The sequence below is a fragment of the Carassius auratus genome, unplaced genomic scaffold, assembly GCF_003368295.1.
Source record: "Carassius auratus strain Wakin unplaced genomic scaffold, ASM336829v1 scaf_tig00015508, whole genome shotgun sequence".
In the NCBI taxonomy this organism is placed as follows: Eukaryota; Metazoa; Chordata; class Actinopteri; order Cypriniformes; family Cyprinidae; genus Carassius; species Carassius auratus.
Genome location: NW_020524596.1, coordinates 90267 through 102565, shown reverse-complemented (window position 1 = coordinate 102565; position 12299 = coordinate 90267). Strand labels below are relative to the sequence as shown.

Sequence of the window (12299 nt, the reverse complement as noted above, 5' to 3'; positions counted from 1 at the left end):
GGTGTTGTGTGATCTGAAAACTACAGGTTTTATTAAAAGGAACCATTTTAGATACATCTCAAACGATTTTCTGTTAACAGTAAAAACAGTATGCATGTCAAAATTGTGATTTTTGTTTTTAATGGCAAAATAAAAGTCTACAAATTTCATTACATGTACTAAAAACTGCAACAAAACAACAACCATTAACTCTCCACATTACAAGACATGGATGTACCAGGAAGTGACAGCTGTGTTTCCACACAACTTTTTAATATTATTTGAGCATTTTGCTCATTCACTATTGTTTTTATGGGTTACATTTAGAAACGTTTTGATTTTCCTTTTAAATATGGAGTGTCTATACTGTACTGTAGTGTTCGCAACTGGTTTCTTGGCTTCACTAGACAATAGTAGTGCTGCATAAAAATTTTAGTGTATGCCTATAATTCACACTACAACCTTTATTACTGTTATGAATTGTTGATATTTGTAAATACAAGGAGGATTTCCTGTTCTGTTTTAGAAATGTGTCAGAGGATTTGTTCTTTTGTCTGTGTAAGCATCACATCTGATCTAAGGTACTGTATAATGCATTCAGAGAGCCCACTTTCACTTCAAAAAGAACAAATAAACAATCCAGGTAAAAGCACAATTATTATACTTTCATAGCCCTGTAGTGACCTAATGCGATAGAGCTTGTTCTTAGGCTCTCTGTTCCACTTGTGATTAACCAAACATAAGAACTGTAGTAGAGAAAACAATAAATATATCATGTTTAAATTATAAAGCCCCTTGAAAACACAAAAAAAAACACATTTCACAGTTTTACAGTCTTTACCTGCAACGATAATGGGAAGACCTCAGGATGGGTCACACATGGTACCTCCAAAAACTAAAAAGCCCTTTTTTAACCTGGTTAGTGCAGCAGCTTGTGTTGTATTGTCACCCATTTTCAAGTCTAGTGATGTCAGCATTTACTTTCAAAGAAAAAAAAAAATCTCCCATCTCCAGTAACACTGAAAGAAAAACCTCCTACCAATGACAATCTAAATGTTTCTCTGTTACTGACAAAGAATGGCAGATAGTATAGATGGAAATGGTGGATTCTGTGGATCTCAAACTTCGATCTTCTCTTTGGTTTGGCCAGGCCTCTGAAACACCAACATGTGACCAGTTTCTAAAAGCTGAAACAAAACAAACGTGTACAAAAATCATTACTTTCTTACATTATACCTTCATTCATTTCTGATTCATAGTCCGGCGACTGTGATTTTTCTCTCCTCAAGTAATACTGAGCAATCAAATGTATTTGTACTTGTTTAAACTAGAGTTTTAATGCCTTGACTCATCAACATGGGTGTGTACTGTTTCCTTTGCGATTGTGAAACAGTAGCCCAGACCAGAACTGCCACCTTGTAGACAAAGCGCATGTGAAAGCTGCATGTACATTGTATCAGGCTGTGTGTGCACATTTTATCATGTACTGTGCTGCCGACAAAATTTTTATCATGCGTACCATATGCATACCATAGAGTAAGCATAAATACTGAAGCATACTTTGGGGTATTTATTCAAATCTTAGAGCTTGTTGACAAAACATACGATTCACAACTCATCATGTTGTGCCTGATTAGGAAAAAAATAGCTCTCAATAAAACAAACAACCCACATTACCTTCTTTTAGAACTTCCATTACTTGATTGTCAAGGCAATGTATGTGTTGTCAACACCTGTAATCACAATATAACCTGTCAGTAAGAGAAACACAAATTCTTACATCTTTTTTGAGATCAGTTACTCACAGGTCCTGCTCTCTCGCTCCAGTTCAGTGGGTTTGCTCGCTCTCTTGCAGTACACTTTGGCAACAATCAGAATGGCACATGTGGCCACCACAAACGTCAAACTGGACACCAGCAAACTGATGAACACCGGGCTCATCACCGGATCTACTTCTGAGATTTCAAGAAACAGCAAACCCAATTAATGTCCTTAAAGCTGTAATAAAACTTCAAAAACAACAGAGCACAGATATTTTCTTCAGTATTGTGAAGTACATCCAAGTGTTTAGAAGCCTGTTCCCGCCACGGAGTAAAAAAGGTAACTGCAACTTTGTAATCAGTTTATATCTCAATTCTGACCTTTTTCCCTTAGAATTTTACATCTTTCAATTCTGTTTAAAAAAAAATGTCAACGATAATTTTCAAAGGAATCTCGCAATTCCGATTTTTTCCCTCATAATTCTGAGCTCTTATCTCGCAACTGTCTTTTTTTCAACTTCATGCTACAATCAGCTTAATCTTTCAAACCTTTTAGGAGATGCAGCTCAGGTCATTTTGAACATCTCAAGTCCGCCTGGGCTGGAAGCCCACAACTCACCTCGAATAGAGATGGGTAAAGGCTGACTCTCCCTCGAGATAAATGTGCGCTCTCCAGTCTGGACCTTGTAGAGACAGCAGTAGTAGCCCTCATTATTAGACTGGGCACTGGAGAAGGTAAAGGTGACGGAGGGAGCGAGGGCTGGCAGAGAGTGCCGGACGGTCCCGTTGGGCCTGATGAGCCGCAGCTGAAAGGATCCTCCTGGATACTGAGGCTGTGTGGAGCAAGTGACGTTAAAACTGTGGCCCCGGGTGACCCAACCCGGCCGGGCCTCAGGAGACGTGTTGTACCAGATTTGAGGAGTGTGAATCTCCACTGAGAATAAGAAATAAAGGTCAGACTGAGACTTTTAGCTCTCCATTACAAGTTTAGCAGCAGATGTGACTTACAGACTGTGATGTTAATGAAGTTGCTGTGTGGAGAGAAACCCGAGGGAGAGTTTCCCAGTTTGGTGTGTATCCTGTAGAGACAGCTGTAGCTGCCCTGATGGGAGATTTCTAAGTCTGACAGAGTCAGATCCACCGTCATTTGTCTGGGATCGGCTCTCTGGGTCACTAGAGGAGTGTCCACACCTCTTTTGTACAGATGGAAGTCAATGACGGACTGCCAGTAAGGGGCAGTGCATTTAAAGTGAACAGCCTCTCCGGCCGAATAGGTGTAGAAGCGAGACTGAATTAACAAGGTGGGTGCTAGAAGTTTTCCTGGTGGGAGAAAAAAAAAATTATGAACAACTACAAACAAACATAGACTGCATAAAATAAATCCAAATCTTTCAAACTCTCTCATACCCGTGCACTCCACTCCAGCATCCTCACTGTGCGTACACACATCATAATTGAGGGTGCGTTCACACAGATCCAGGGCAAACTCGTCACCCGAGCATTTCACATTCCTCCACAGCACTTCTCCACCGGCCCGTCCGAAACGAGCGCCACCTGGAATGTCCAACACGGCGCCACAGTCGAGCTCTCTACAAACCACTGCGGCATCCTCCAGATCCCAACCATGCTGGCACACGGTGCCCCACTGATGCCCGTGACGCACCTCCACTCTACCCGAGCACCGCTCACCTGCTTTTTCATTCACAAGTCTGGTGATCGGGTCGTCTGTGGAAATAATGGGAATGAAGCAGTGTTGTTATCCTTACTAAAAAGTAAAAAAAAGTGACTAATAAAGTATAAAATAAAAAAACAACAAAAATCTATAAACTTAATAAACTAATAAACTAGAATTACTGAAAATAAACTGTCGTATTGATATAACGCTAATTAGAAAAAAAGCAGATAGCTAAATTACTAAAGATAAAAATAAAAGCTAATTCAAAATATTGATAAATATTTTAATTGCATGCATATTTCTGATAATTGATCAGTGGCTTAGAATAGTGAATAGAATAGAGCTTTTCAAAATCCACAGAAAAAAAACCCACCAAATTAATACAGTTATGTTTTATATATATATACTATATATTTATATTATATTATATACTATATATATATATATATATATATATATATATATATATATATATATATATATATATATATATATATATATATATATATTATACACTTTCAAATTATATATATATATATATATATATATATATATATATATATTTTTTTTTTTAATATATATTTAGTGGTCACTTAATATAAACTATATACGGTATATTCTACGGTATATACTATATATGGTAGATTACTACATTAATTAAGTTTTGCATGTATTTTAATATGGAATGTCTCTTCAGAATGGTATGCTTAATTTAAAAATAAGTCTCCATACATGAAAGCAATCTGCTTTTATAATTTAGGAAAGGGACAATCATGTTTGAGAGTCCCTGACGTATAAAACCCCTTCTGTAGAAAACATCATGAAGTCAATAACTCACCAAAGGCTTGAACATCTTCAACAGCAACAGTGCATCCTGTTAAAGGAAAGAGTTAAAAGGCACGTTACATTCTTGACATATTCATTCTAAAATATTTCGATTGTTTTTAGGCCTTTTGGTCATTTGCAATTATGCACTGATCAAATGTACAATGGTTTCAGCTGCTGACAATGTTCAGGTCTCCTATAATACATATTTTTTAATAAGAAAGGAATACATTTTACTAACCAAGCATTACCAGGCCCAGAAGAATCCTCGACATTGTAGATTTCCCATGTAACGCAAGTGCCAGTGCTTTGGGCTCATTTATTATCTAAATGTCTCTGTTAATGTCAGCGAACCAAAAGCTGAGAGGAGGACCAGGAGGAGCAAGTTGATGCATAGCACTCCAGTCTACTCAGCTAGCTGGCTAACTAGCACTTCTCAATGCATAAGTTGTTCCTGTTCACCTCCATGTGATTGATACAAATACATTATCTATCATAACTCATGCTTCAAAGCATAGGCTAACAGTCGATAGACGCAAATAGCACATAACAATTTAGACACAAAAGCTATAGAACGGGACGGCTAATATGCTAACGTAAGTAAAGAGAGTTGTTATTCGCAGAGCGAGATACAATAAATGCCGATGTATTTGCAAAGCATATTCGAGTAAATATGTAATCAGTAATGCTTTATAAGTTAGTGTTTCTCGCGCGTAAAGTATCCCAAGAAACAGCGTGCTAACGCATACAGACGACGTCTGATTCGTAAACGATTCGTTTTTTTGAATCGGATCTTTTCTATAAACCGCTGAAACCTTTCCGAACAAACCGATTCAACTGAACGAATCGACTCACAAGAGCGTTTGCAGTGAAGCGAGGATTGATAACTTTTGATTTGATTTTAACTGATAAAGTTACTTTTAATTGTATGTCGGTTTTAATAATTTAATTATTAAGTTACAGCTAATATTTACACCAAAACTGTTATTCATACAAAATGTACACGAATAGGTTTTTCTGAATTAAAATCCTATTTCGTTTCTAAATTACTCATTCTCGTGAGCTGAAACATGACACATGAATCATTAAATTACATAACCACCCTTATTATTATTATTATAGTATTATTAATAAGCGTAATAAACAGCATGTATTATAATGCACATGTCAGGCCAGGGTGTCAAGGACTACGTGATGTTATATGCGTCCCAATGTGCACGCTATCCATGATAGGTTCTATGTGATATTATTCATTTTCAATACTATTTAGGGCAGATACGGTGCAGTATGCACATTGGGACCCTATGATTGTCTTTTTAACTGATTCTTTAAAAACGGACTGTTCATATGAGTCGATTCGCGGTAATGAGTCAGACGTCCCATTATTCAGATGAGGAGAATGTTCTGTAACGTTATATGTTTTTACTGTTCTAAGACGTTGCGCAAGATCTGCACACACAAACGTTCAAGCAGTTTTGCCGCAAGTCTTAAAAACTATTTTAGGCTAAAACGTGGAAAAAACACGTTCAGAGACAAAATTTAAAGTCGCCATTAATCTAAACAGTCTACAGCTCAGCTATGAGATCTACATTAACCTACTACAATTTTATGAATCAAAATGACTAATCAGTATTAGCTAGAACATTAGAACAATAACTTTTATAATAAGGGTTAGTGAAAAGATTTGAACAACTATTCAGGGATAAGAATTTATGTGAAAAAGCTTGTGGCGACATCAAGTGGATAAAATGAGAATTACAAGACGTGATCATGCTCTATTTGTCATGCAAATACAGTATGTTTGTGAATTAAACCAGAAAACATAAGTTCTACCGCTCTTGCTTGTCTAGCTTGTTCCTTGTTCATTTCATATTCCCTATTCAAAGTCGTGCAACTTTTAAATAATTTCCCTCATTTTAAGTCGATCCTAAAATCACATAGTTTAAATATTGTGACCTTGGTCCAGGTTGTCATTTCATTTATATTTCTCATTAATATAATACTTAAAAAATAATATTTAAATAATCTCATAACAATATAATTAAATAATAAATATAAATCATACTCAAAATGCACTTTTAGCGTCGACCAAAAAAGGTTTATTCTGCTATATATAACCAGATGGTTACAATTCTTTAATTCTTTTTAGTCCATTCACGTGCATTATTCCGCTCACAACCGTTTCTTCTCTCGCCGACCTACTTCTGTTTAATTGGATAAGCATCAGTCTCAAACTAGAGAGAGAACGAGAGCGAGACCGGCTGGACCCACAAACCGTTATCCACCTGCAAATAAAGCGTTCATGGAATCTGCACATTCCTCGCTGACGTCACGGCGGATGGAATAATAGAACCAACGTCGCGACTCGCGCGAAACAATCTGTCGCGCTCTTGTGTTATGTTATAAAGTGCACTTTCGAACATTTCCTCGCGACAGCGCTACACGCACGGAATGTCCCGCGGAAGCGCAGGCGAACAACAGGTGGATTCAGAGGCCAATCCAGACGTGGAAGTAGCCATACTTCTGTGTCTCTCCGCCCCTGTGAGTAACCATAGCAAAGATACCGTAAAATCCAGCGTTCCGGAAAGAAGATGAATAACACGCTCGCGATATGGATCATTTCAGCGGTGACGCGACGTTTGGAGCATTACGAACAAGATTGACCACTCACACAGTTTATTCGGAGTTATGTCACTTTACATCTGAAATCGTCTTCTGATACACAGAGGCTGTTTTATTTCTGACCCAAGAGAGTGTTTGTAGACTTTTGGAGTCATTATGCCTGTCAGCAACGGATCGATGATGGATTTCCCCTCGGAATATGTGAAAGTAAAGGCGCACTACGGAGGGTGAGTGTTGTTAACTTTTACAGGGTTAATGTTTTAAAGCTGGCCTGCTTGTGTTGTGGCGTCAAAGGTCGGAATATGCCAAGCGTTTGGCCGTTTAATGTAAGCACAACATGTTTGCAAACGCAGTTCACTCCCACACTTGACAAACTTTGACATTCCTTTAATGTTTTATTACTTTTTCATCGTAAAATCGTTTTTAAACAGCATATTTTGTGTTTTAGAGACGTTGTCAGCTGAGGCATTTTACAACAATGCTGTTTACAATATCAGACAGGTCGTAAAACATCCAGACAATAATAAGAAAAGAGCAAATAGTCTATAATTTTTTACATTTAAATGTTTTAATATATTCTTATTCTTTTAAATATGTAATGTTGCAAATGATTTTTAGGTGCACTTAGTTATGATCATTTAAAAGTTTTACAAATATATATATATATATATATATATATATATATATATATATATATATATATAACATTAAAAGTAGCCTATGAAAACTCTAAAGCTCTGATGGGTGCCACCATATTGATATCACATGACATAGCCATGTCATGCAACTGACCAAGTTACTGGTGTGTTGGCCAGCTAAAAAAACACAACTTGAGTGCATCTTTAAATATTAAATATTTTTGTGGCTCTTATTGCCACTTATTGCTCAACACATATCACTTGTCCTGTTATACATAATATGCTGTTGCATACTTCTTTGAAGAGGATTTTTATTAGTATTATAAAAGGCAAGTTTCAGTCTTCATAATTCATACAAAGATAATCTCCAAGATCACTCATAAAAATACCAAAAATGCCACACATGACTTGAATTGATTGGGCTGGTTTTGACCCCCACTTTGGCTTCTGACATTATACATTTTTTCCTTCTTGATCATCCTCCATTGGCTTTATACAATAATTTATAATTAGGCTTTATATTTTGTTTGGACATTCTTAGCTAAAAGTGACCATGTTGTAAGTGGTCAGCAAAGTGTGAGATAACACAAACACGCACTGTCTGCATACATCACTGTGAATCATTGTTATTAATCACATCCTCTCTCAAAGACGAACAGTTTCAGTACAACAGCGGGTGATATCGCCCACCCTTTAGTCAACGATGTGAACGATACAGATTCATTTCGAAACCTCAGTGTTTAAGTCATAATAGCATTCTTAAAGGGAAAGTTCCACAAAAATAAAGTTCTCTTGATTTAGAAACCCTCACGCTGTTCCAAAACGGTGTGATTTTCCTTCTGCCTCTGAACACAAAAGAAAGATATTTCAAAGAATGTTAGTAACCAAAGAGTTGCTAGTAGCCATTAGAAAAAAATACAGTGGAAGTCAATGGCTACCAGCAATGGTTTGCTTACCAACTTTCTTTTGTGTTCAACAGGTGAAAGAAATTCATACAGGTTTAAATAACTTGAAGGTAAGTAAATGATTAATTTTTTAACTGAAATCTTTATTTTTTATCAACTACCCCTTTAATTTATTCAAAAATGACAATTATTTCATTATTTATGAAAATTCCTTTACCCCAAAAATATAAATTCTGTCATTTACTCATTAATTTCTTTTGGTAAACTATCCCTTTAACCCTTATCTCGGTATACTAATTTTAACGCTATGAATTAGACTAGAGAGTCCCAATCAGATTTGGCTGTATATGTAATATTTATGTTGTTTTATGTGAGGAAAAATTAAATCCGCTTTGCATGATTGGATTTGACTCTCTTTGTTTGAAATAATATAGTGTTTAACTTTGTGACTTATCTGGGTAGTCAAATAATGAGGAACAAAGATTCTTCACTTTTTTATTATATCAATACTCGTCGACTGGTTGATATAAAAGAAAAAAAAAAATTATATAAGCATTCGGTAAATAAATGCATAAGAGAATGTACCGTAACTCATTTTTTGTGACATAAATGTGCTTTACAAATGATGTCCTGCTGGTTCGTGGGTGGAGATCTAGTAGACCTTTGATTTCAAAAGCACAGTAACCTGATGGCGTGCCAGTGAACCTGCTGTAGGAAGTGAAGAGTTCCTCCGTGTCTGTGGAAGTGTGAATTCCTCTCTAACATGAGTGTGTAAAGAGTGCTCTGAATTTGGGTCAGGCTTTTCGGAGCGTTTTGAAAGCCTTGGTGATTTCCACTTCTAAAAATATTTTGGAAGAAGTTAACACCAGGCGGGACAGAAATCTTGGTGTCTGGCTGACAACCTGAGCCAGCCAGTTGCTTAGCAACAAGTTATAAGCCGCAATAATGGCTTTTTTTTTTTTCACAGATTCCAGGCACTATTTATTCCAGCACAGGCCTCTAGGTTTCAGTCCAATAGGTTTCATTGTTGAGCAATCAAGAACGAGATTAGACTGTTTTAAATAGCTCATCTCAGAAGGGGGAATTGCTGGATCCTCGACATTGTTGACCCTGTTAGTCACCTGAACGGTCACGTTTTGTAGCTTTGTACAGTTTGAACAGGCAGAAGTTTGTCATGCTGGCAGAAAGTGCTTTAAGCTGTTTTACCATGCATGCATAAAATGTCCCTGTTACCTGACAGATGCTGAAATTGGTGTGTCATTGACAGCCCTAGGCGATGCAAGCAGCTCAGAAGTGTCAGGGGAGAGGCCAGGCCAGTCAGAGACGCTTTCTGCTTGTCAATCTTTTTACAAGTTTAGGGAATTTTTCAGTGGCCTTGTTTTTTAGAGCAAACAATAAAACACTGTTCAAGATTTGGGGTCGATAAGATGTTTTTGAAAGAAGTCTTTTATGTTCAACATTATTTATCTTTTATATGATCAAAAAATACAGTAAAAACTTATATAAAATATATAAAATGTTTTTTAGTATAATTTAATATGTAATTTATTCCATTTATTACTCCAGTCTTCAGTGTGACATGATTCTTCAGAAATCATTCTGATATGCTGATTTGATGCTCAAGAAACACTTCTTATTGTCCGTCTTAAAAACAGTTTTAATGCATGATATTTTTGTGTAAACCGCAGTCATTTGTCTTTTAGGATTCTTTGTAGTGAAATTAGAGCTGAACAGCATTTATTGCATTGTAAATGTCTTTACTGTCACATTTGATGCATCTTTGCTGAATAAACATTCGTTTGCACAAACTAAATTATGATTTTACTAAATTATAATGGTTCTTTCACATAATTAACCATAAGCAAACCATCGGTTTAATATCTGGGCAATACACTGAATCATTAAGTTTGAACAATGACAGAAGAATTGTGTAAACACACTTCACTGAACCATCAGCAGCCTGTCGTGCCAAGAGAGAATTGAACTTGGCAAGTGTTTCTTATTTCCATTTCCACTGCTGGACTTTAGTCCAAGACCCGGGAGGTTTAGAGAGATTTGATTTGCTATAGCAACCACACAGACAGCACTGTAGATAAAACTCACTGGTCATAAATCACAAGCATAAGGTGAAACCACAGGTGAAACTTTATAATGTTAACACCGTTCTCATCTTACCAGTGACATTATACATTTTTTTTGTGTGTGTGTGTACTGTGTAATGCATGAATGTGAGACTTCTGAGAACAAAGCAATGAGTGTGTAAAGGTCTTAATTTCTCTGAATTCTATGTTTGTATTCTAAACTTTCAGTGCTAAGTTTAGAGCACAGTAACATAGCACAGACTTAACATCCTCCTAAGCCTTTCTCTTCATGCAAATCTTGTCTGTGTGAATTGGAATATTCTGTATATCCAGTGGTGAACCTAATGACACTGTTCCCTGCAGACAGGGCGTTGTTTAAACTACTGACCTCCATCTCTCGTGTGGGCTTTTCTCAGGTTCTAGTTGTACTATTTCAGGTGGGTTTTATGGCTGAGTATGGAAAGTCCATCAGAAAGGAGTATTTTCATGATGATTCAGCCTGTGCATATGAGCCACAGCTGTTACCCAAAACTGTCCTGCTCATCCAACATCTTTTATGATCAAAAAAAGAGTCAGGCCACACATTATGTAGTGTCTATTTACTATGTAACTGAAGATTTTAGTTCTAAAGCATCTAGCCTCTGTTATTTTTGAGGGATTTTTGTCACAGTCTTTTTGTTCCAGTTTAATTTTAGAATTAAAAATTAATGATTAGTTTTAGAAAAAAAGTCTGTTTTGCTCATCAAGGCTTCAATATATTTGATCAAACATAAACCAGTATGATGCTATTTTACCCAACGCTGAAGTACAGAACTAACATTACATCATATTGAAGACATATATTGCTTTCGGTTGCTTAGTTTCCATAACTTTACATTATGGCTGTGCTGTAATACTGGGGTTCCCGTCATACGTCACACTCCAGGATTCCTCAAGGCGTAACCAAACCTCAGTGAACTAATACAGTGATATAAGATCTCTGATCTCAGAAAACACTTCCGGGTCAAGTGATTAAGTTGCGACTGTTATGGCGGAGCAAAAAGCCAAATGCATGTCTGATGACTGTGATCATTCCCAAATCTAGAATTATGATTAACCTCTATTTATCACCTCCGCTCCTCTTTTATTCAGTGCAAATAACACTATTGCCACACTTACGCTTTTTCTGTCTGTCTCATCTATTTCAGAACCACCCCTCTCTGCTTTAATATGGAGTGAGAAATGAACACCTCTGAAATGACTTTATTTAACTGTTAGCATCCTCAGGGATGGTTAGATGATCAGAAATGTTTCACATGGCTTGCTCTGGAATTTAATTTCCAAACGGCAGCGGCTCCAGGGACTCCTAACATTTATCAGTCGAGCAGGCCGTAGAGAGCCGTGCCGTTGGAGATCCTTTCACCCCTGGCTTCAGTGGCAGCCAGTCATGTGGGGGATGAGGATGGTGGGGAACGGATGGAGCCATAAGGGCAGGGTGGCTGATGATGGACTCGTGATGAAGGTTCCCCCGCTGAGGGCCAAGCTGTTTCAGAGCTCATCTTAGCAGAAAGCACACACACAGTATATCTGACTTGTCATACAGTCATACATCACATTTTCCATCTACACAGGAACTGAGGGAGGTCTGTAGACTGATTTGTAAAACAGTAATTTCTTAAAAAAATATATTGTAAAACGATTGAGTATTCACTGGTTTAAATAATTTTTTTCTTTCGCTTTTTTGTTTCTTTAGCTTTTCATTAAAAAAACATTGCAGTTGAACCAAGCTCTTTGTATGATTACATAAATAACTGCTGTAATTTATACAATAATTA

The 12299-nt window shown here is 36.8% G+C and overlaps 1 protein-coding gene and 1 pseudogene across 1 annotated transcript; one reads left to right on the top strand and one right to left on the bottom strand.

Moving 5' to 3' along the window:
* Nucleotides 1-99: 99 nt before the first annotated feature.
* Nucleotides 100-5005, bottom strand: LOC113074857 (deleted in malignant brain tumors 1 protein-like). Its single transcript, XM_026247585.1, has 8 exons — nucleotides 4481-5005; nucleotides 4253-4288; nucleotides 3147-3464; nucleotides 2748-3059; nucleotides 2359-2673; nucleotides 1785-1934; nucleotides 1657-1712; nucleotides 100-1166 (listed from the first exon to the last, which is right to left on the bottom strand). The coding sequence occupies exons 1-7, from the start codon at nucleotides 4512-4514 to the stop codon at nucleotides 1675-1677; spliced, it is 1203 nt and encodes a 400-aa protein (XP_026103370.1). The 5' UTR covers nucleotides 4515-5005; the 3' UTR covers nucleotides 100-1166; nucleotides 1657-1674.
* A 1606-nt stretch (nucleotides 5006-6611) lies between these two features.
* Nucleotides 6612-12299, top strand: part of LOC113074856 (protein kinase C zeta type-like) — a 94883-nt pseudogene continuing 89195 nt past the window's right edge.

Excerpts from the sequence above, each read along its gene's own strand:
- LOC113074857 (XM_026247585.1), bottom strand. The coding sequence starts at position 4,514 with ATGTCGAGGATTCTTCTGGGCCTGGTAATGCTTG. Across the intron at positions 4,289-4,480 it reads TCTGGGCCTGGTAATGCTTG|GATGCACTGTTGCTGTTGAA; the intron begins GTTAGTAAAATG and ends TTCCTTTAACAG. Across the intron at positions 3,465-4,252 it reads TGAAGATGTTCAAGCCTTTG|ACGACCCGATCACCAGACTT; the intron begins GTGAGTTATTGA and ends TTATTTCCACAG.